The sequence below is a fragment of the Schistocerca serialis genome, chromosome 5, assembly GCF_023864345.2.
Source record: "Schistocerca serialis cubense isolate TAMUIC-IGC-003099 chromosome 5, iqSchSeri2.2, whole genome shotgun sequence".
Lineage (NCBI taxonomy): Eukaryota > Metazoa > Arthropoda > Insecta > Orthoptera > Acrididae > Schistocerca > Schistocerca serialis.
The window spans coordinates 750,346,737-750,371,955 of record NC_064642.1 but is presented as its reverse complement, the minus strand read 5'-3'; the positions used below and the strand labels follow the sequence as shown (position 1 = coordinate 750,371,955).

At 41.3% G+C, this 25,219-nt stretch overlaps 1 protein-coding gene across 3 annotated transcripts in view; it reads left to right on the top strand.

Annotated features, from left to right (window-relative positions):
• Nucleotides 1–25,219, top strand: part of LOC126481575 (kinesin-associated protein 3) — a 206,948-nt gene that overhangs the window by 148,784 nt on the left and 32,945 nt on the right. For 2 of the 3 annotated variants that reach the window (XM_050105432.1, XM_050105434.1), the window contains exons 15-16: nucleotides 8,415–8,601; nucleotides 18,512–18,596. In XM_050105432.1, coding sequence (XP_049961389.1) covers nucleotides 8,415–8,601; nucleotides 18,512–18,596 — 272 coding nt within the window. Of the gene's footprint in view, nucleotides 1–8,414; nucleotides 8,602–18,511; nucleotides 18,597–23,600; nucleotides 23,693–25,219 lie in introns of those variants that run through there. The other variant, XM_050105433.1, reaches the window with a different exon arrangement.

Genomic DNA, 25,219 nt, shown 5'->3' with positions numbered 1-25,219 from the left:
GGACTGGTCTGGAATTTTTTTGCCAATGGAGAGATCATTGTGACACTATTTCAGTTACAGGCCACATGCCCTGTGGATACACATTGTGTGTCTTCAATGTGGTGATTGCCTTCTGCTTTTTCATGCTGTAGATCATTGCTGATTCTTCTGCCTTCAGGGGTGGTTTTCCACTGCAAGGGCAAGAGAGTTTCCTGAATCTTTCTCCACTCCTCCGCCCTCTTTAACAAGGTCATTAGCAGATTCAGGATGACTACTTATTCTGGAAGTCTGTGGCTGTCATTGGTGATAATGTTTATTCAAAATTTAAGCGATGGTGGTGCTCAAACTCAGGACTGAGGACATTTTGTTTAGTCACTACCCATAGACCATGGTTGTCCAATGTATAGTATTATGCGTATATTGTTTGTATGTTTAGGTTTTAAATCCTGTAATTATATTTCAGTGCTTATTTCAATAAATTCCTTTGAAAATTCCAACTGCAAGTCCTGTTAACTTGAACAAGAAGAGTGTCACACATATGTGGGTGATGCAGCCCCCACGGAAGCTTCCCAGTTACTGAGATATGGGTTACACAGTGATGAACATGTTAACAATAAGTGCATGGAGTCTGACATTTCACGTGTGCTAACAATGTGGCAGCAGCAGCCTGATAGCATACATTTGAAGAATTGGAAGCTGCACTGATAACATCCTTGGAACACCTCTCTGTGTTTTATGACTAAAACCATCTCAAACCAAATGCTAGATGTCAAAAATAAAGAAATATGCCCCAAAGTTCACAATGTTACAGTGCTGTCACACGGGTCAGAATCATTAATCTGTGGTAGTCGAAAGAGGGTTACAATGATGGCATTTATTAAATGCTGTATAGCAATACCAAGTGGCTTCATCCAGCATGGACTAAAAGCACATGGAGTTCCTGTGGAAATATGGTTTCAGTGAGATGCTGCAACAACAAAGCTGTCAATGGCCTTGTTCAAGTGGATATTTGTCAAATGCAGAAACTCCTGATTTGGAAATATTGCCTTTCCTCCATGCATGCCGTGGTTTATCAGTGTATGACTTTTTCCTATGGTGATGCCAGAAGGCCAGAGTGTATGCAGCAAAACTACATAGAGTCAAGGACTTAAAATTTGTCATTTACCAAGAAATTGTGGCTATGACAATACAGAAATTAGAGAGTGCTTTGGACAATACTGTGTATCATTTCCAGATGTGTGTTCAGAGTGACAGATGACATCTTCCAGATAATATCTTCCATACATAACTGTTATTATTCTATTTTTGACTGCACTGACATACCTTCGTTTTTTGTATGTGGCACATTACCTTCTGTTATGTGTATTTCAAAACCATATATTTCCTTTCAGCCACCCCGTGTTACAAAATTAAAATGTTGCAATCATGAATAATTGCGTAATTTGGCTAATATATGTAAGAAATACCTCATTTTTGAAGTATTTTCTGCATTACCTTTATTTAATGCCCTGCAGTTTCTCCATATCATTCATGGTTTGAAGCTAAGCAGTATAATGAACTACTCACTACTTGAAAAAGATATAGATATTGTTCTTATCCACCTGGATAGCTGAGCACATTAAAGCACTTACTTCTGGGACACAGGGAGGCATGCCGGTGCCAGGTTGAATCTGCCTCACTGATTGACTATGTGGGCTGGTGTGCTGGCCAGCCTCGATGTGGTTTTTAGCAGTTTTCCACATCGACTGCGGTGTATACTAGTCTGGTTCCCACATCGTGTCCCAGGTACATGATCAGAAGTGGGCCAAACATGGAAATCAGATGCTTTAACAGAACATTTGCTTCAGGAACTGAAGTGCCAAATCACCTCAGAAAAAGATACATGGATATCTTGGTTCAGTTTCATAATCTTGGTGTTGTAAAAGGAGGGAACTTCCATTTGACTGGGAAAGTCATGTGAGTAGAACTGGTACAGAGATCTCATGTGAGATTATCCTGAACATTCCTTTTTGAAAAATTCTTGGAGCAGTTAGGGAAATGATTCGTGAAGGCGGTATCATAGATCTTCTAGTAACTAACAAATCCCAGCTTTCTGTAACAATTAACAGAGAGATAGAAACTGAAGCTGCATATGCGAATGTTTGGGCAATAACCAGTATCAGGGTTGGGCATGAAATGATAATTGGATCATTCTGTTGCCCACCATACTCATCTCCATATGTAACTGAAAACTTTAGAGAAAACCTCAGTTCACTTGTACATAAGTTCCCCAGTCATACCATTATCATTGGTGGAGACATTAATCATCCAACAATTAATTGGAAAAATTACAGCTTTGTTAGTGGATAAGGGATCCTGTGAAACATTACTTAATGCCTTCTTTGAAAACTACCTTGAACAGATACTTAAGAACCCCACTCATGATGGAAATATATTTGATCTAATTGTGACAATCAGACCTGACGTCTTTGAGGATGTCTGCATTCAAAGTGGTATCAGTGACCATGACATGGTTGTGGCAACAATGACTATCAAAGTGCAAAGGAAAGTTGAAACAAGCAGAAAGATATATATGTTTAGTAAACTAGATAAAAAAATCTGTAGTGTCGTATCGTAATGAGGAACTTGAAACTTTCAGCACAGGGCAGGAGCATGTAGAGGAACTATGGCTCAAATTTATAAGAATAGTTGACCATGTACAGGATAAATGTACAACCAGTCACTGGATAAATGTACAACCAGTAAAACAGTTCGTAATTGGAGTGACCTCCATGGTATAGTCACTGTAAAGAAACTTCTAAAGAAACAGAGATTACTACATAATAGATGTAAAACAAAGCTTAGGACTTTAGATAGAGAGATGCCGAATAAAACACATTTGGCTGTGAAGAGAGCAATGTGTGATGCCTTCGGTGACTACCATAGCAGAATATTGTCAAATGATGTTTCACAAACCTAAAGAAATTCTGGTTGTATGTAAAGGCTGTTAGTGGCACCAAAGTTAGTGTCCAGTCCTTAGTGAATGAGACAGGGGATGAAACCAAGGGTAACAAAGCAAAAACTTAACTATGTTTTCAAATGTTCCTTTATAAAGAAAAAACCTGGGAGAACTGCCCCAATTTAATACTTGTACCACTGAAAAGATGAATGAAATAAGTATTAGTGTCAGTGGTGTAGAGAAACAGCTGAAATAATTAAAACTGAACAAAGCTCCATGGCCCAATGAAATCTGTCAGATTCTGTGCTGAATTTGTGGCTGTGTTAGCCCCTCTTCTATCTATAGCCTGTCGTAGATCCCTTGAACGAGTAACCATGGCCAGTGCTTGGAAAAAAGCACAAGTCACATCCATCTACAAGACGGGTAGTAGAAGTAATCCGCTAAACTACTGTCCAATATCCTTGACATTGATTTGTTGTAGAATCTTAGAACATATTCTGAGTTCAAACATATGATGTATGTTAAACAGATTGACCTCCTCAATACTAACCAGCATGAATTCTGAAAACATCGTTCATGTGAAACCCAATTCTCACTTTTCCTCACATGACAGACTGAAGGATTTGGATCAAACCAACCGGGTAGATGCAGTATTTCTTGGTATATAGAAGGCATTTGACTCGGTACCACACCTACAATAACTGTCAAAAGTACGATCATATGGGGTATCAAGTGAAACTTGTGACTGGATTGAGGACTTTTTGATAAGGAGTACACAGCACTTATCTTGGCTGGAGAGTCATCATCAGATGGAGAGGTAATTCCAGGTGTGCCCCAGGGAAGTGTGTTGGGACCCTTGCTGTTCATGTTGTATATTAATGACTTTGCAGAAAATATTAATAGTAATCTCAGACTTTGTGCAGATGATACACTTATCTGTTATGAAGTTCTAAAAAAAATGTACTCTCCTGTGACTATAATATCAGTGAATCACTGTTGGGATTGGCCAACTTGTACAAACGCCTAGGTGTAACACTTGGTAGAGATATGAAATGGAATGATCACATAGGCTAAGTCATGGGTAAAGCAGGTGGCAGACTTTGGTGTATTGGTATAATACTGGGGAACTGCAGTCAGTCTACAAAGGAGATTGCTTAAAATTGACTTGTGTGACCGGTTCTAGAATATTGCTCAAGTGTGTGGGACCAGTGCCAGATAGGACTAACAGGGGATTTTGAACGTGTACAGAGAAGGGCAGCATGAATGGTCATAGGTTTGTTTTTGACCTTTGGGAGACTCTTTTAGAGATCCTGAAGAAAATGAACTGGAATACTCTTGTAGGTAGATGTAAATTATCCTGAAAAGGTCTATTAACAAAGTTGTAAGTAATGGTTTCAAATGATGATTCTGGTAATATGCTGGAGCCCCCTACCTATTGCACACATAGGGATCTTGAGAATATGATTAGAATAATTACTGTACTCACAAGGTATTCAAACAATCATTCTTCCCATGCTCCATAAGTGAATGGGACAGGCAGAAACCCTAATAACTGGTACATTGGGACATACCCTCTGCCATGCACTTCATGGTGGTTTACAGAGTATAGATGCAGATGTAGATAAAGGTAGAAGAGGGAATCAGCAACCGTAAGACAATATATTACGAGTTACTACATGAACCATGTTCATGAACCATGGATCTTGCCGTTGGTGGGGAGGCTTGTGTGCCTCAATGATACAGATAGCCGTACCGTAGGTGCAACTGCAGCGGAGGGGTATCTGTTGAGAGGCCAGACAAACATGTGGTTCCTGAAGAGGGGCAGCAGCCTTTTCAGTAGTTGCAGGGGCAACAGTCTGGATGATTGACTGATCTGGCCTTGTAACACTAACCAAAACGGCCTTGCCGTGCTGGTACTGCGAACGGCTGAAAGCAAGGGGAAACTACAGCCATCATTTTTCCCAAAGGCATGCAGCTTTACTGTATGATTGAATAATGATGGCGTCCTCTTGGGTAAAATATTCCGGAGGTAAAATAGTCCCCCATTCAGATCTCCGGGCGGGGACTACTCAAGAGGACGTCGTTATCAGGAGAAAGAAAATTGGCGTTGTACAGATTGGAGCGTGGAAGGTCAGATCCCTTAATTGGGCAGGTAGGTTAGAAAATTTAAAAAGGGAAATGGATAGGTTAAAGTTAGATATAGTGGGAATTAGTGAAATTCCGTGGCAGGAGGAACAAGACTTTTGGTCAGATGAATACAGGGTTATAAATACAAAATCAAATAGGGGTAATGCAGGAGTAGCTTTAATAATGAATAGGAAAATAGGAGTGCAGGTAAGCTACTACAAACAGCATAGTGAACGCATTATTGTGGCCAAGATAGACACGAAGCCCACGCCTACTACAGTAATACAAGTTTATATGCCAACTAGCTCTGCAGATGATGAAGAAATTGATGAAATGTATGATGAGATAAAAGAAATTATTCAGGTAGTGAAGGGAGACGAAAATTTAATAGTCATGGTTGACTGGAATTCGACAGTAGGAAAAGGAAGAGAAGGAAACATAGTAGGTGAATATGGATTGGGGCTAAGAAATGAAAGAGGAAGCCGCCTGGTAGAATTTTGCACAGAGCATAACATAATCATAGCTAACACTTGGTTCAAGAATCATGAAAGATGGTTGTATACATGGAAGAACCCTGGAGATACTAGAAGGTTCAGGTAAATTATGTAATGGTAAGACAGAGATTTAGGAACCAGGTTTTAAATTGTAAGACATTTCCAGGGGCAGATGTGAACTCTGACCACAATATATTGGTTATGAACTGCAGATTAAAACTGAAGAAACCGCAAAAAGGTGGGAATTTAAGGAGATGGGACCTGGATAAACTGAAAGAGCCAGAGGTTGTACAGAGTTTCAGGGAGAGCATAAAGGAACAATAGACAGGAATGGGGGAAAGAAATACAGTAGAAGAAGAATGGGTAGCTTTGAGGGATGAAATAGTGAAGGCAGCGGAGGATCAAGTAGGTAAAAAGACGAGGGCTAGTAGAAATCCATGGGTAATAAAAGAAAGAGATACTGAATTTATTTGATGAAAGGAGAAAATACAAAAATGCAGTAAACGAAGCAGACAAAAAGGAATACAAACGTCTCAAACATGAGAACGACAGGCAGTGCAAAATGGCTAAGCAGGGATGGCTAGAGGACAAATGTAAGGATGTAGAGGCTTATCTCATGAAGGGTAAGATAGATACATGAGGCAATACTGACCCTACGACTTATCTTAGAAGAAAGGTTAAGGAAAGGCAAACCTACATTTCTAGCATTTGTAGACTTAGAGAATGCTTTTGACAATGTTGACTGGAATACTCTCTTTCAAATTCTGAAGGTGTCAGGGGTAAAATACAGGGAGTGAAAGGCTAGTTACAATTTGTACAGAAAGCAGATGGCAGTTATAAGAGTCGAGGGACATGAAAGGGAAGCAGTGGTTGGGAAGGGAGTGAGACAGGGTTGTAGCCTCTCCCCGATGCTATTCAATCTGTATATTGAGCAGGCAGTAAAGGAAACAAAAGAAAAATTCGGAGTAGGTATTAAAATCCATGGAGAAGAAATAAAAACTTTGAGTTTCGCCGATGACATTGTACTTCTGTCAGAGACAGCAAAAGACTTGGAAGAGCAGTTGAATGGAATGGACAGTGTCTTGAAAGGAGGGTATAAGATGAACATCAACAAAAGCAAAATGAGGAAAATGGAATGTAGTTGAATTAAGTCGGGTGATGCAGAGGGAATTAGATTAGGAAATGAGACACTTAAAGTAGTAAAGGAGTTTTGCTATTTGGGGAGCAAAATAACTGATGATGGTTGAAGTATAGAGGATATAAAATGTAGACTGGCAATGGCAAGGAAAGCGTTTCTGAAGAAGAGAAATTTGTTAACATCGAGTATTGATTTAAGTGCCAGGAAGTCGTTTCTGAAGCTATTTGTATGGAGTGTAGCCATGTATGGAAGTGAAACATGGACGATAAATAGTTTAGACAAGAAGAGAAGCTTTCGAAATGTGGTGCTACAGAAGAATGCTGAAAATTAGATGGGTAGATCACGTAACTAATGAGGAAGTATTGTATAGAATTGGGAGAAGAGGAGTTTGTGGCACAACTTGACTAGAAGAAGGGATCGGTTGGTAGGACATGTTCTGAGGCATCAAGGGATCATCAATTTAGTACTGGAAGGCAGGGTGGAGGGTAAAAATCATAGAGGGAGACCAAGAGATGAATACACTAAGTAGATTCAGAAGGATGTAGGCTGCATTAGGTACTGGGAGATGAAGAAGCTTGCACAGGATAGAGGAGCATGGAGAGCTACATCAAACCAGTCTCAGGACTGAAGACCACAACAAAAACATACTACATGTACTACAGGGGATGTGAAGGTAGGTTGAAAAATATTTTTCTTAGCAAGAGTGGCATGAAGAAAATTGAAATGTATCTGAGCAGCCATCATATATTTAGCTTTGGAGACAAAAATATGGATCACAAATGGACAGTTGATCTTCCCACATACCATGTGCAAATGGAACAGAGAGGGGGTGGGGGAGATATTATTATCATAAGCACTATCTGCCACATATTGTAATATGGCTTATAAATGTAAATATAAATGTGTTTTTCTTTTTAGGTTTCACTTACTCTGAATTTACCTTGAGATACATTGCATTGTGGTAGATAGTGATAAAATACCTTAATCTTTTCTTTGTTGTTTATTAGTCAATGTATTACCAAGCACTGGCTGCACATGGAATAGGCCCAAATTTTCAGGTTAATTCTTCAATATCGCATGGACATATAATGCCTTTTATCTACTAGCAGTTTCCCCATTGTTCATTAAATTTTGACAGATACTAGCAATTACAATTCTATTAGTCTTACTATTGCCAAGAAACATGCTATTATTTAGTCTTTGTGTCTCTTAATTCTGGTATCTTTTACACTTTGCCCTAGGTTGTGTCAGAAGTCCTCTTGTGTGTGTGTGTGTGTGTGTGTGTGTGTGTGTGCGCGCGCGCGCGCGTGCGCGTCCACCTTTGAGCACAAATTCCTTGCCTTCTAGAATGTCAACATTTTCTCACTTTTTTGGTTTATGAAGATATATCCTTAGGATTCTAAGGCTCTTGAATCAGAATTCAGTGTTTTGTGCTGTGTTGGATTTAGTTATGATTCTCATACTGGCAAGTATGATTCTCTTGGTGGTTGTAGTTAATTGTATTAATTATACTTATAATGATTTTGAACTTTTGTTTACACAACTTACTGTTGTAATTGGTTCTCCTACAGAGATAACACTACTGTTGACCGTATCAACATCAAGGCAATTCTGTTGGATACTAGAGCAAGTATTATTACAGAGAAACAAATGACTTTGTACGTCAGATGCTTGTACCTAATTTGAAAAACATGTTCTCTCTTACGGTACAACAGCAATTTTTAATTTCATTCTCCAGGAATGCAATGTTGACTGGGCCGAACGGATAAAGCTTGAGAAGTTTCGATGGCATAATTCACAATGGCTAGAGATGGTAGAGAGCACAGTGATGGACAACACAACATGCAGTCTTGAGCCTGACATGAATGATATGCCCCCATACTATACAGATGACATTCTGCAGCGCACACTTCTGTATCCTTCAGGTAAAATTTTGAAACTAGATGCTAGATTTCTTCAGGTTGCATGCCAGTTAAATTGTTGAGAGAGAGAGAGAGAGAGAGAGAGAGAGAGAGAGAGAGTCACAGATGTGTTTCTAGTCATAGCGTAGTAGTGATAAATGGAGTCAGATGTGAAGAGATGAGTAGTTATGAAGGAAGGTAGATGTGCAAATCTAATCCTTTGTGTGTAGGTAGAAATAGGATGTAAATGAATAATGATGTAAATCTGTATACAAAAATAAATAAATAAAATAAAACTTTCTGTGACTACCCTAAGTACAAAAAGGTTAAGTTAATTTTAGTGGGGGCAGCATAGATACTAGGGAGATTATTGTCGATCCTGGATATCAAATAATAGGTCTTAGTTTTTCCCCAATACTTTCTTTTCATCTTACTACCTTACTCCAGATCCAGTGTTCTGAGCAACTTGTTCTTTCTGCTGGTACTGAGTTTCTTTGGATGTATTTTCTAGCCCATTTTTCCTTCAGCTTCTAACTATGACCTCTTATAGGCCTGGAGCCCTATGTCCATGACACAGACAGAAAGACAAACAAAAAGGAGAAATCTGAGAAGAGGTTAAAAAAATCTAATGAAGTATAGTCCTTGATAAAATTTAAAGAAGAGAGATGCATAGCATCAAAGTTTAATTTTATGATCCCCGTAATGGTTTCAAGGGAATTTTTACTTGTAAAATCTAGTGATGGATGTCCAGTTAATAGAATTATAGGGGGAATGAAGGACACAGGGAATTACAGAATTGAGGCATGTCAGAAAACACAAGTAAACCCCAATTCTTTACATTTTTTTATTTTTTATTTGTTTATTTATTTATTTATTGTTCCGGTGACCCATGTAAATATAACAGGATATGGAACGTATCAGGAATCTGTGGCAGCACATAAAAACAAAACAAAACAAAATGATTATATATTGCTGAAACAGTAACTTAGGTTCTGCTACAGAAAATCAATTTTGAGAGATAAATAAATATTACAAAGCAATAAGTGTTACAGAAAATAAATATTGAAAAATATATGTTTACAATAATTAAGTGTTTGCTAGGATTACAAATGTAGATTTGGGCATATATTTGCAGTTAACAATACAAGAAATGCACTGAAGAAGAGAAAGTGTTTAGATGACAGATGTAAGTGATAGCTAACAGAAGGGACTTCTGTATGCATCCTCTTTGGTTTGAAGTTGGCACAGTACTTACAGTAGAATATCTTTGGCTTCCCTCTGACAACCATGCCACCATCCTTGCTACCCTCCCTGTTTTCCTTTCCCTGTTGCTTCATAACCTGGGTTGTGAGTTAACTGAATCCACTTTCCCTTCTTCCCTTTCTTTCCCCCCCTCTCCTCCCTGATGAAGGAACATTTGTTCCGAAAGCTAGGAATGTAAATTTTTGGTTCTGTTTTTTGTGTATCTATCGGCTGTACTGAGCTGAGGTAAGTACGGGCCAGCACCTCTATCTCTTTGTTAGTATTTGTTTCACATCTTTATATGAGATTTTCCATTAATCATTTAGATCACCTATATGGTCCATATCCTTCATTGTTTTGTCCCTTTTGTTAGCTGTCACTTACTCTGTCATCTAAACACTTTCTCTTCTTCAGTGTTTTATATATACATAAATAAATATTTTCGTCACCAACTGTGCTAGTTTCATTTTCCTCCTATTATCTTGTTCCGTTTATAGTCCACTTCTCTTTTTTTTATTTATTGATTTATTTATTTAACATTCCATAGTTTTAACGTTCATTATTCGCTGTTTTCCAGCCAACAATCACTGCCAACAATCTCTTCCACACCTACCAGTATCATCCATTTCCGTCGATTTCGTCTTGCTGGCAATATTTTTGTGCCATTGGCTATCTTTCTCTGCCACAGGAAAATTTTTTTGGGACATTTCTGTGCCACCCACGAACTTTTTTCCGGCACGCACGATCTTTTTTGCGGCACGCGCGATCTTTCTTGCGGCACACGCGATCTTTTTTTCGCCACTCGCTATCTCTGTTTTTGAGCAACGTGTGTTCTTTTCCCCTGATCTGGACATACTTGCTTGGTCTGTCAACTTTATCCGTATTTTTCTTATTTAGTGGTCTTTCGTTGGTATTGAACATTACCAACACAATTTCTTTCTTTCTCGTCCTTCCCTCCGTGTTTTATTCCTTCTTATGATTACTATTTTAACTTTAGTTATTTAATTTCCCTACCCACCAGTTACCCACTATGTACCCTAATCCTATACCACATTATTTACAAACATTCCGGAAACATGCATTCACCGTAGCCAAACTGCAATCCCACATACTTTTCCTCCGGTCCTGCTTAACCTTTGGAATTACCCCTAAAGGACTTACATTAAAAGTTCCCATCTCTGGGTGCAATTCCTCCTTCCACCAGTCTCTCCTGGACTTCCAGAACCTTCAATCCTTAGCCCTTACCCAACTTGCCCTGAATCTCTACACTACTTCATGTAACCACCACTCCCAACAGCTCCCATCTCTCTTCAAAGTCCTCCAGCTCTCAAATTCTTGCTTGGAGAACTCACTCCGGAACATCATCCTAGAAGCCAGCTGCAAACTTGAGTTCCATGCCACACACCACCTGAAAAAATTATCCACAGTGCTAGTGCAACACCTAAGAAGTGGGGTCCCTCTCCCTGTCCGTCACAAACACCAACCACAACAGAACCTTCAACAAACCCCCCTCATAGCCAACAAACCTAGCCTAGCCACTCTACTCAATCTCCCCATCCCAGCACATACCCCACACAGACCAAATCTCAACTATAACCACAGTCAAATGCCACATATCACCAGTCCCAATTCAGTTCTAAAACTCTCATCCAGATCCCTCTCTCCTCCAGAGACATCTGTTCTATCAAAAGGATTAACCTTTAGCCCCACGCCTAAATTCAACCACACTGCCCTGGTTAAAGATCTCCTCTCATTCACCCGGAACCTCAACTGGAAATATCACTTCACTACCCAAACACAGCCCCCAAATACTAGACCCAGTGTTGAATCCTGTCTAGAACAGTTCCGACCGCCTTCTCAAAGGGATCCTCCTCCCCTCCCCCAAAACCATCCCTTGCAGACATTTCAGGAATTCCTCACATCCAGTGTTGCTTCCCAATCCTTCTTGAAGAACATCCCGACAACCCCCAACATCACCCCAGCTGAATCCCGTGCCATTAAGGAGCTGAAAACAGACCACTCTATTGTCATCCTCCCGGCGGATAAAGGCTCCACAACTGTGGTACTTGACTGTGTGGAGTATGTGGCAGAATGACTGCGTCAACTCTCCGACACCTCAACCTACAAAGCTGTTACCCAGGATCCCATTCCCTCCATCCAGACTGAGCTGCAGAAAATCCTAAAAATCCAAGGTCCCTCACAAGGCTTCACAACAGCTTCCATAGACTTACTCACTCCACCTGAGCCACATACCCCTACCTTCTACCTATTACCCAAGATCCACTAAGAGAACCATCCTGGCCGTCCCATTGTAGCAGACTTCAAAGCCCCAACAGAACGTATCTCAGCTCTGGTAGGCCAACACCTCCAACCTATCACCTGCAGACTCACATCCTACATCAAAGACACAAACCACTTCCTAGAACGCCTCAAATCCATTCCCACTCCTCTCCCAACTGAAACCTTTCTTGTCACCATAGATGCTACATTCCTTTACACAAACATCCCACATACCCATGGTCTCTCTGCCCTTGAGCACTACCTCTGCCAACGTCCACCCGAAGCTCTTCCAAAAACCTTGTTCCTTATCACACTTACCAACTTCATCCTCACCCATAATTACTTCACTTTTGAAGGCCAGACCTACAAACAAATCAGGGGAACGGCCATGGGAACCAGGATGGCTCTGTCCTATGCCAACCTCTTCATGGGCCACATGGAGGAGGCTTTCCTGAAGACCCAACAGCTGCTTCCCCTGGCCTGGTATAGGTTTATAGATGACATCTTTGTGGTCTGGACTCATGGTGAAGAAACACTCCTTAATTTCCTCCATAACCTCAACTCCTTTTCGAATCTGAATTTCACCTGGTCCTTCTCCAAAACCCAAGCCATGTTCCTGGATGTTGACCTTCATCTTGTTGAAGCTCACATCCACACCTCTGTCTATATCAAACCCACAAACAAACAACAGTACCTTCACTTTGATAGCTGCCATCCATTCCACATCAAACGCTCCCTTCCCTACAGCCTAGGTATTCGTGGCAAACGTATTTGCTCCAGCGACGAATCCCTCAACAATTACACCAATAACCTGACCAGTGATTTCCTCTCCCGCAACTATCCTGCAGACCTTGTCCACAAACAGATCTCCCGAGCAATACATTCCCCTCCGTCCAACAACAATGTTCCTACCCGCAGACCACACAGAAGCATCCCCCTTGTCACCCAATAGTATCCTGGCTTCGAATACATCAACAAATTACTCCGCCAAGGATATGACTTTCTCAAGTCAACCCCTGAAATGAGATCATCCCTTGACAAAATTCTCCCCACACCACCCAGAGTTGCCTTTCGTCGCCCCCCTAACCTCCGTAACATCCTTGTTAAACCCTACAATATTCCCAGACTACCTTCTCTATCCAGCGGTTCCTACCCCTGTAACCGACCCCGCTGCAAAACCTGTCCCATGCATCCCCCCACAACCACCTACTCCAGCCACGCTACTGGTAAAACATACACAATTCAAGGCAGGGCCACGTGTGAAACTACACATGTCATTTATCAGCTGACATGCGTGCACTGCACAGCCTTTTACATCGGTATGACAACAACTAAACTGGCTGAGCACATGAACGGACACAGACGAACTGTTCGCCTAGGAGATGTCCAATACCCAGTAGCGGAGCATGCCCTCCAGCATAATTCTAGGGACCTAGGTATCTGCTACACCGTATGTGCCATTTGGCTTCTCCCACCCAACACCAGTCCCTCTGAACTGCAGAGATGGGAACTTGCACTCCAACACATCCTTTCATCCCGCCATCCCCCTGGACTGAACCTACGTTAAACAACATCACTCCCATTTACTCTTCAGTCTTCTCCTCTTTCCCTTTCCTCTTTAGCCATTCACACATCTTTTCATCCTACATAGTTGTGTTTATCTTTATACTATATACCTCTTTACTTCTGTATGCATCCTCTTTGGTTTGAAGCTGGCACAGTACTTACAGTAGACTATCTTTGGCTTCCCTCTGACAACCATGATCCTTGCTACCCTCCCTGTTTTCCTTTCCCTGTTGCTTCATAACCTGGGTTGTGAGTAATTGAATCCACTTTCCCTTCTTTCCTTTCTTTCCCCTCTCTCCTCCCTGATGAAGGAACATTTGTTCCGAAAGCTAGGAACGTAAATTTTCGGTTCTGTTTTTTGTGTATCTGTCGGCTGTACTGAGCTGAGGTAAGTAAATGTAATTTATATGAGTATCAAAGAAGGGAAAGCTGAAAGGTAGAAAGATTATATAGAAGTGTTATACACAAAGAAAATGATTGGAAGACAATGTTATGAAAAGGGAAGAGGAAGTAAATGAGGATGGGATGGGAGATATACCGCGAGAAGAATTTGACAGAGCACTGAATGATATATGTTGAGATAAAGTGTCTGAATAGACTGCATTCCCTCAGAAATATTGAGATCCTGGGAAAGCCAGCCATGACGAAACGATCTATTTGATGTGAAAGATACCAAATGGGCAGAATACCCTCAGATTCCAAGAAGAATGTAGTAATTCCAGTTCTAAAAAGGCAGATGCTGACAGTATGAACATTACTGAATTATCCATTTAATAAGTCATGGTCGCAGATCACTGACACAAATTATTTTCAGATAAGATCTCTACAACATTTTGTCATATTTCATTTGTTCAGTGGCTTTTGACACCAATCTTTATGTTTTCAACTGGTAAACGTGGCTGTATGTACCATATGCCCACCCTAAGAGACTTCAAAAGTCCAGACAAATATTACTCATCATGTTTTTCTTGTGACACCCAGTGTAAACAGAAAGCATTAGTTTGTTTCCCAGTACAAACCAAATTATTTTTAAAGTGGAATTTTACTTTCCTGTTTGATAGAGTGGTCGCAAATTAGTCTAGTGCTATATTTGTTTCATTGATATGTATCAACAGGGACAGCAAAACACACAAAATAACTAGCACTCTAGCAGCAAGGAAGTAGCACAATTGCATGGCTGTAGTAGTCAGCACAGGGTAGGGCGTTGCTGTTACTGTTGCAGTACTGTTTGTTCTTTGTGTTTATTGTCCATGTTAATACATATGAGTATCACACTGAACCAATTTTGGACCACTCTATCCGATGGGCATATGGTGGCCCTTAGCTGCACATCAACCCTAGCAGTCCTACATTTTCCTAGATGACTACGGACATCTGTTAAGGAAGCAGTCAATTCTGTGGTGCGACCAGATACCTCGACACTAGCAAGGCTTCCACCAACCTAGCTCTGCATTCAGTCCAGCTCTTCTCCTCATGGCGTCAGTGTCAGTTCGGACCCACATTCATATCGGACAGACATGCCATGTGGTGACACACTTAATATCGAGACATTCTCCCCTAAGTCTATAGATTAAACCACGCCATGCATCTCCACACCCATTGCGGAGCCCTGCGAGTAATTGAAAGTTTAAGCCGCAAACATTCCGAACAACATTCATTTCGTGCCGACATGGGTACTGCCCAAGTCTACGCATCACTGCCGCTAATGTGCATGTGATAGCCGTGTGACTTTTGTTTCTGAACTTGCCTGTCTATATTTCCTATGAGAAATGATTAATCCTGCACCTTACATCACTAGAAATTCAGTGTTGTGCTGGTGGAAAACCTAGGATGAGGTTACGACTTTGGGCAGTGATTCGTACTCTTACTATGTGCTCCTTTATTTAGCACCATTAAAAACTGGCTTTAGTGTTTAAATAAAAGTGTCATTTTTTTAACCAGGTGTAGATACTGTTCTTTGTACAGCACCTGCCATGCCTCATTTCACTACCTCATATTCATTTTAGTAAATTAGGCAGTGAATCATTCTGACAGGCCCTTAAAATTTCACTTTTAAAATAATTTTGTTTGTAATGGGAAATAAACCAAGGGTTTCTGTTGGCACTGGGTATCAAGTCAATGATACGGTGAGCAGTATTTGTTTCAGCTGACTGCAACTATTGATTGCAAAAACGAAATTGAAATATCTGCTGATACAGCATGGAAAATGCACCTAAAGACTCTTGGAAGGGACACCCTCTGTGCATCTGTTACCAGTATTGTGGTAGATTTGATTATTACCATATTTTTCTGTTTAATAATTCTTTCAGTGTTACTTGTTTTCGCCTTTAGGAAACAGATAATTCCCCTGTTGGTCACCCTCCCTCCCCCCCCCCCCTCCCCCCCACCCCCCTCCCATTGGCATTGCTAGTGCATGTATGACAGTAACTTTCAAGTTCTTTAGGTTCAGTACTGAAAGCCTCATGAGTATTGTATCTGTTTCTTTCATTATCTTCTTTGGTGTGTAAGGCAGAACGTTTTTCATTCCCTCAGTGTTCCATAATAGTGCGTGTATCCTCTTATTCAGATGTGCTTCTCCTTTCTTGTTGGTAAGTGTATTGCCTCTTTCCTTTGGTATTCTTTTTGTGTCTCTGAAGGTTGTATTTTGTGATGACTATTCACTGGGTCCAGAAGACCATTCTTTGTGTGTCTTCTAGATAAGTCAGTGGGAAGCAAATCTTTTTGAAAGCATTCCTGTCTCCTCAAGCATGGAGTTACCATTCTGTGTTCCCCTCAGCATCACTTCTCTCTAGGAATATTCATATATTATTGTGCTGGTGTTCTGTTTTAGTCTTCCTATGTAGATCCAGGCCATCTTTCCTGCTGCTTCCATTTCGACTCTTCTTTCTTGGATCATGTGATGTGTCTTACGTGTATCATTGTAAGATCAGATTGATCCTTTCAGTGCTACAACACTGGTAATTGAATATTACTCAATGGGTAATGCTAAAATTAATTTCAGTCCAACCTGTTACAATATTCTGAATAAATTCCTAACTGCTCTTAATGTTGAGTGAATTGTGGATTTTGCCAACTATTGCTTCTGCTGGCTGTTGGAACTGAAAGCAGATAAACACAAAGCTCATCATTGTTATAGTTAGGAGAATCACTTATTCTTGCCTGCTTTTATTCGGTACACTAATTAGTAGAATAACTAATGGAAAAAGCAAGTAACTCCTGTTTCAAAACTTGGTTTCCAGTATGATGCATAACTGCATAAGTCTTCTGGCTTCCTCAGATCAGTACCTGACTGAAGCAGTTGTAGCTGTCTGGTTTGACAATACCAAAGTATTTCTGTGAGTAGCATCTCTTCTTTCGGATATGTCCAAAAGAACAGACACCACTCATGATTCTGCAGCCGCACATATACATGATGAAAATAAACTAAATAATTCTGACATAATTCTGAAATGAATTCAGTGTTGGCAAGTTAAAATTAGTGCCAGACCAGGACTCAAACCCAGATTTCCCACTTTACACAAGTGGTCACCTTAACCGCTTTGGCTGTCTGAGCATGGGAATTTGGGTTAGACAGAAAATGTGTTTGACTAGCTGATAACCAAAGTGTTTAACGCAAATGCTCATGTGAACCAGGAAATCTGGGTTCAAGTCCTGCTCCAGCACAAATTTTCGCTTGTCACAGTTGAATTCATTTCAGTACCCAGTTGCAGCCAATGTCAGAATTTATTTCATTTCATCATGAATATATAACTGGAATTTGAGTTTTGTTTTTCAGTTAGAAACCCAATAACACAATAAAAATTACAGAATCAATTAACATTCATGTCTCTGTGGCAGATCTGTCAGTAAAAGTGCATTGAAAGTGTAAAAATTACAACTTAGCTCATATGTTGATTTTCCATTTCTACAGATAATTTTTCCTTTATTATGAAAAAGATAGATTACTACTCACCATGTAGCATAGATGCTGAGTCACAGACAGGCACAACAAAAGACTGTCAAACAAGTAAGCTTTCGGCCAAAAAGGCAAAAAACACACACACACACACACACGGGCGCGTGAAAATGCAACTCTCACACATGACCACAGCCTCTGGTTGCCAAGGTGACATGGTCGTGTGTGTGTGTGTATGTGTGTGTGTGTGTGTGTGTGTGTTGTGTTGTGTGTTGTCTCATATCGATGGAAGCCTTTATTTCCAAAATCTTATTTGTTTGGCAGTCTTTTTGTTGTTCCTATCTGCAGCTCAGCATCTCCACTATATGGTGAGTAGTGATCTATCCTTTTCAAAATATTGCATTATTCCATCTTGAGTTTTCCACTGTTTGATTCTACATATAATTTACAGTTTAATTGGGAAGATACTATTTGATTGATTAGTATTTGGTGCCATATAAATTATTAATGAGATTTCTGTATGTATCCTTCATTTCAAGAATTTTTAATGTGGTTTGCAAGTCCATGATTAACCGATGTACATTTTTGATGCAGAACCCAGGATGAGAAGTACCCACACCTGGTATCTTCCTCTCATCCTGGTATCTGAGTGATGTGCCCTTCATTTTTAACTTTCACCAGTCTATCCACCTATCCTTCCCAAGGAAGAAACTATTAGTTCTGAAAACTAAGATAGTGGATGTACTTCATACTTCTATATACGTCTATTGATAGTACTAGAATTCCACCTCCATTCTGTCTCATAAATGTTTAGGTTGATTGTCAGTGAGTTTGTATGTTTAATGGCAAGGACACTTGCATCCGCTTGTCTGTAAAGTCATTTTAAGCAGCCGCTTTAACATGTTAGTAATGGTTTGTTTCTTGTACCCATCTTGATTCATTTATTCTCAGCTTCTGACTTGGATCTGGATCGTACTGATGACCTTGCAGCTGTTGTTGATGGCCAGTCAAACATTGGGAACAGGCCCAGAAGCAGGTAATAAATTACCTCAAGAGTTGTATAGAATTATTCCCTACGAATTATTCTGTTATTCTTTGGGGGGAGAGAGAGAGAGAGAGAGAGAGAGAGAGAGAGAGAATGAGAATGAGAATGAGTGTCTTTATTTTGCGTGTGTGTGTGTGTGTGCATTTTATTATTATTATTATTATTATTATTATTATTAATAGTAGTAGTAGTAGTAGTAGTAGTACATCTCCATGATATAAGTAGATAAAATCAACCAGTGGAAACTCCAGGCTGGAATATCAACAATGTAAGGAAATGGACAGATTACTACTCACCGTAAAGGTGACACATTGAGATGCAGATGAGCACAACGAAAAGACTGTCACATATTTAGCTTTCAGCCAAAGCCTTCATCAGAATAGGAAACACACATTCATTCACCCCCAGCAAGCACACTTCATGCACCCATGACCACCATCTCTGGCAGCTCAGACAGGAATGCAGCTATCATGTTGAATGAAAGCAGCAATCTGAAAGGGGTGGGGATTGGAAAAGCATAACAGGGTATGGGTGGGGGAAGAGAAGAGTGCTGTCTAGCAGAGTGTCTTGATAAGGCTATCACTAGGCACGTCGTTGGAAGGCTGTGAGATAGGTGGTGTGAAAGGGGTGGGGGAAGAGGGAGTGGAAAAGGGGAGGAGCAGGGAAAAGGAAAGATTGGGGGTGCATTTGGCAGAGGGTGACACACAGTGAGGGCGAGGGCACATGAATGGGGAGAAGGTGATATGAAAGAGGGAGTGGAAACTATTCGGTGGAAGGTGTGGGGACAGTAGGGTACCGTAGTTTGAGGCTGGTATAATTTTGGGAGCAGAAAATGTGTTGTAGGCACAACTCCCATCTGTGCAGTTCAGAAAAGCTAGTGGTGAAGGGCAGGATCCAGATAGCTCAGACAGTGAAACAGCCATTGAAATTAAGCGTGTTATGTTCAGATGCATGCTGTGCCACAGGGTCACCTACTTTGCTCTTGGCCACGGTTTGGTGGTGGCCATTCATCCTGGTGGACAGCTGGATGATAGTCATACAAATATAAAAAGCTGTGCAATTATTGCAGCAGAGCTGTTATCTGGCATGAGCGCTTTCAGATGTGGCCTGGTCTCTGATGGGATAGGATAAATCTGTGACAGAACAGGGATAGGAAGTGCTGGTTTGGTGGATTGGATAGGTCCTGCACCTGAGTCTTCCACAACGATATGATCCTTGTGGCAAGGGATTGGTATTGGAAGGGCCATTGGAATGGACTGGGATGTTGTGGAGGTTGGGCGGGTGGCAGAACACCACATTAGGAGGGGAGGGAAGGATCATGGGTAAGATGTACCTCATTTCAGGGCATGATGATAGGTAATCAAAGCCCTGACAAAGGATGTGGTTCAATTGTTCAAGTCTGGGGTGGTGCTGGGTGATGAATGGGGCACTTTTGCTTGCAGCTGGTTCTTGGTGGTTGTGGGAGAATTAGATGTGTAATGGGAAATGGCACTGGAGATCTGTTTGTGGACTAGCTTTGGGGGGGATAGTGCCTGTCGGTGAAGGCCTTGGTTAGATCCTCAGCATACTGGGCAAGGGAATTCTCGTCACTGCAGATATACCGTTCCCTGGTGGCCATGCTGTATTGGACAGATTTTTTGGTAGCAAAGTGATTCCAGCTGTCAAAATGCAGGAAATGTTGCTGGATAGAACATGGACAGAGGGGTGGATGGAGCCATCAGAGATGAGGTAGTCAATGTCTAGGAAGGTGGTGTGCTGGATTGAGGGGGACCAGGTGAAGTGGATGGGGAGAAGGTGCTGGGGTTGTGAAGAAATGAAGATAGGGTGTCTTGGCCTGGAGTCCAGATCGCGAAGATGTCATCAATGAACCTGAACCAGGCTAAGGGTTTGGCATTTTGGGAGGCTAGGAAGGTCTCCTGTAAATGACCCATAAACTGATTGGCACCCACATGCCACCCTTCTATGCCAATGGTTGTGTCACATATTTCTTTGTATACCTTCTCTTCAAAGGAGTAGTGGTTTCGGGTTACGATAAAGTTAGTAAGGTGTATGAGGAATGTGGTAGTGAGTTTGGAGTCTGAATGACATTGGGAAAGGATGTGTTCAATAGTGGTAAGACATTGAGTGTGAGGGATGTTTGTCTTTAATGAGGTGGCATCAACAGTGACAAGCAGGGATCAAGGAGGTAAAGGATAAAGGGGTGGAGATGGTACAGAGTTGATGAAGGAAGTGGTTGGTATCTTTGATGTTGGAGTCCAGAGTATGGTAATTGGTTGGAAGTGTTGGTTAGAGGCCCGAAATTCTTTCAGTGGGGCCACAACAACTAGCCACAATGGGGCATCCAGAATTGTTGAGTTTGTTGATTTTGGGGAGCATGTAGAAGGTGAGTATGCAGGGCATCATAGGGCTGAGGAAGGAAATGGATTTAAGGGAGAGGTTCTCAGAAGGGCCCAAGGCTTTAAACCGGTATTGGAGATTGTGTAGGATTTCTGGGGTGGGATCACTCTGGCAGAGTTTGTAGATGGAGGAAAGCCTGGGTTGAGCATGAACAATCATTGATACAGTGTGGTTCAAAAGTAAATGTGGTTTGGAGGACAGTGAAAAATCGCATGAAAGAAGAGAAAGAACAGACACTGTGAACATTAGTGCTATAGAGAATAGCAACAAACGAAAACATCACAGAGTTGTAGGATGGAACAAAAGCTGTTTGGCAAAATCAAACAATGGAAATGCCAGTTGGGAATATCAACAATATAGGAAAAGATAGATTGCTATTTACCATATAGTTAACACACTATGTTGCAGACAGTCATAATTAAAAGATACTTTTACACAAGCTTTCAGCCTCAACCTTTGTTGGAGAAAAAGAAATACACATCATTCCTCACACAAGCAAACACATCTTATACACATCTGACTGCCAACTGTGGCAGCTCAGACCACAATGCAACTATCATGTGGGATGGAAGCAGCAATCTAGAGGAGGCAGAGAAGGGGAACGGGAATGGGAAGGGATAGCAGTGTTTTGGTAGGGGAAGAGAGGAGCACTGTCTGGCAGAGAGTGTGGGGCCTAGAATGCCAACAGGCACAGCATCAGCAGGTTGTGGGGTAGGAGAGCAAAAAAGGAGAGTAGTGGGGAAAGATGAGCAGATACGCTGGCAGAGGTTGGCAAACACAGAGGGTAGGAGATGGGAATGGGACGGAAGTGACAGTACAGAGGGAGAAGAAACTGTTGGGTGGAGGGTGTGGGGACAGCATGCTACGGTAGGTTGAAGCTGGGATAATTTAAGGGAACAGAGAATGTGTTGTAAGGATAACTCCCACCTCGCTGTTCATAAAAGCTGGTGGTGGAGGTGAGGATCCAGATGACTTTGGTAGTGAAGCAGCCATTGAAATTAAGTGTGTTACGGCATTAAGTCAGCGTCAGCATGCCAGTTGGGAACGACATGGAAGAGAAGGCTGTGAGAATAAGTCAGCCATCTGCATGCTGACCAACCTCCCTTCCAGGACGACAACGCGACAGCAGCAGCCACTACATAAAGAGGACACAAACGCCCAGCCTGACTGGTGATAGCCACTTTGATAACAAAATCAACATTAGCTACTTCGTTAGGAATCTCTATGTAGCACAGACATGTGTTGTCTATTCTGAAGAAGATTGATTATTTCGTACATTGCCCTTTGCTTGTGACATGTCTAGCAAAGTTAAGTATCGTAATTGTTTTGCTGTCATAAAACTCATTAATATGAGTTGTTTGATTGTTTGTCTTTTGACCTGAGTATGCAGGATTCCTAGACACAACATTATGTTCAGCTGCATCTGTGCCACAGGTTCATCTACTTTGCTTCTGGCCACAGTTTGGCAGTGGCTATTCAGCCTGCTGGACAGCTGATTAGTGTTTATACTAATATAAAGAGCTGTGTAATGATTGCAGCAGAGCTGGTAAATGATATGGCTGCTTTTACAGGTTTCCCAGCACCTGATGGGGTAGGATTTACCTGAACAAGAGTGGAATAGGAAGTGCTGGGTTTGTGGGTTGGGCAGCTCTTGCATCTGGGTCTTCCACAGTGATATGATCTTTTTGGGAAGGTGTTGGGATTGGGAGTGGCATAGAGATGAACTAGGACATATTGGAGGACAGAACGCCACATTAGGAGAGGTGAGAAGGATCTCGGGTAAGATGTTCCTCATTTTCAGGCTTGATGATAGGTAATCAAAGCCCTAGCGAAGGATGAGGTTCAGTTGTTCCAGTCTGGGATGGTATTGGGTAATCCCGGAGTTAGCCTGTGGTAACATACTGTCCCCACACCATTCTCGTTTCCTACCCTCTTTGTTTGCCAGCCTCTGCCATCACACCTGCCCATCTTTCCCCACTCCTTTTTTGTTGCATACCCCCACCCCCCTTCCTTGCCCTAGAACCTCCTGACACTGTACCTATTGGGATTCTAGTCCCTGCATGCTCCACCAGATGGTGCCCCTGTCTTCACCTACCTGTACACTGCTATCCCTTCCCCTACCTCTTCCCCTCCTCTCTCCCTCCCCCATTCCATCCCCTCCCACTCCCCCTCCCCCTCCCCCTCTTGCTCCCCCTTTCCCTCCCCTTTCCCATCCCCCTTCATATTGCTTCTTCCATCCCATGTGACAGTTGCATTCTGGTATGTGCTACTGGAGTTGGTGGTCATGTGCATGGGAGGTGTGCTTACTTGCATGAGTGAATGGTGTGTGTTTCAATTTTTCCAACAAAGGCTGTGGCCAAAAGATTATGTGTAAGTGTCTTTTAATTGTGCCTCTCTGCAACTTAGTATGTTATCTTATGGTAATTAGCAGTCTATCTTTTCCTACATGGTTGGCGAGACCTGCAGCGTCCTGGGCAAGGGAATTCTTGTCACTGCAGATACACTATCCTCGGGTGCCTAGGCTGTATCGGCAGGGGGGGGTTATTTCTTTTGGTGTGGAAGCGGTGACAGTTGTCAAAATGCAGATACTGCTGGCAGGTTTAGTGTGGACAAAGGTGTGGATGGAGCCTTCAGAGAGAAGGAAGTCAACATCAAGGAAGGTGAGATACTGAGTTGAGAAGAATCAGGTAAAACAAATGGGAGAAAAGGTGAGATTGTGAAAGAATGAGGATAGGGTGTCTTGGCCTTGAGTCCTATGAACCTGTACCAGACCAGGGATTTGACATTTTGGGAGGCTAAGATGATCTCAAGATAGCTCATAAACAGGTTGGCATAGGAGGGTGCCTTGTTGGTGCTCATGGCAGCAACACAGATTTTATACCTTCCCTTCAAGGAAGAAGTAAATCAATTTCCCAAGGCTCTTTCAAGCTTCTAATTAAGGAAGCTGCTTGTGGCTATGTTACAGCATTTGAGCCTTGTAATTGGGAAGTCACTTGTTTGGTTCTTGCTAGACTTATATTTTCACTTTTATTTAAATTGTGTATTAACTACCAAACTGAAATCTTAAAATATAATTTTGAATTATGATTTTCTAATACAAATAACATCCATTATTTTTAATTACTAATTGCATGAAAATTCAAGAAATGATGATAAATTAAAATATTAGAGAAGCTGACGAGCAAATGATTGATTAAAGTGATCCAGTGGGGCCACAAAAGACACTCATTATCATTAAATTAAATATAGAAATGATATTTTTGTTTAAAATTATGATTTACTATTTGTCAACAAACATTTCAGTTTTGTTGAATAGTATAAAATTCAAACAAAAGTAAAAGAAAAGTTGCACCTTGAAAGAATTGGGCCAGCAACCATGCAATTATATCACTAGAATGCTACGCACACAGCTACTGGTGGTGCCGTGTAAGTATTGCTTGAAACTAAACAATGGAAAATCCAGGATGGAATGTAACAATGTTATGAGAAGGGAAGTTGCTACTAACCATATAGCGGAGATGCTGAGTCGCAGATAGGCACACCAAAAAGACTTTCACAATTAAAGCTTTTGGCCAGACACACACACACACACACACACACACACACACACACACACACACACACACACACGTGTGCGCAAACACAACTCTCTCACATGGCTGCAGTCTCAGGCAACTGAAACTACACTCAGGTTTCCATTGCCTGAGGCTGCAGTCGCGTGTGTGTATCGCATTTGCATGCACGCATCTGTGTCTGTGTGTGTGTGTGTGTGTGTGTGTGTGTTTTGTTGACGAAGGCCAATGGCTGAAAGTATTAATTGTGAAAGTCTTTTTGTTGTGCCTATCTGCAACTCAGCAACTCTACTATATGGTGAGTAGCAACTTTCCTTCTCACAATAATGCCTGAAATTGATTATAGTTGAGTGTTTTTGAGAAGTGCCTCATACTGATGTAGGAAATTTGTTATATCTGGGCACTATCCTCCAAATCGTGATAGTGTGAAGAAAATTGAAGAGTGAGTCTTGTTAGTGTAATAAGACACCATTTTACGTACATCAATTCAATGCCCAGCTGATGATGTAATAATTGTACATTCATAAGGTGTTTCACATTTCTCAAAGAGAAGGGTATACTTATTTTTTATTTGATTATCTTCTTAAATTAAGATGAAAAATCTCAAAGCTACAATGAATATAATACTAAAATCTGACACATTCA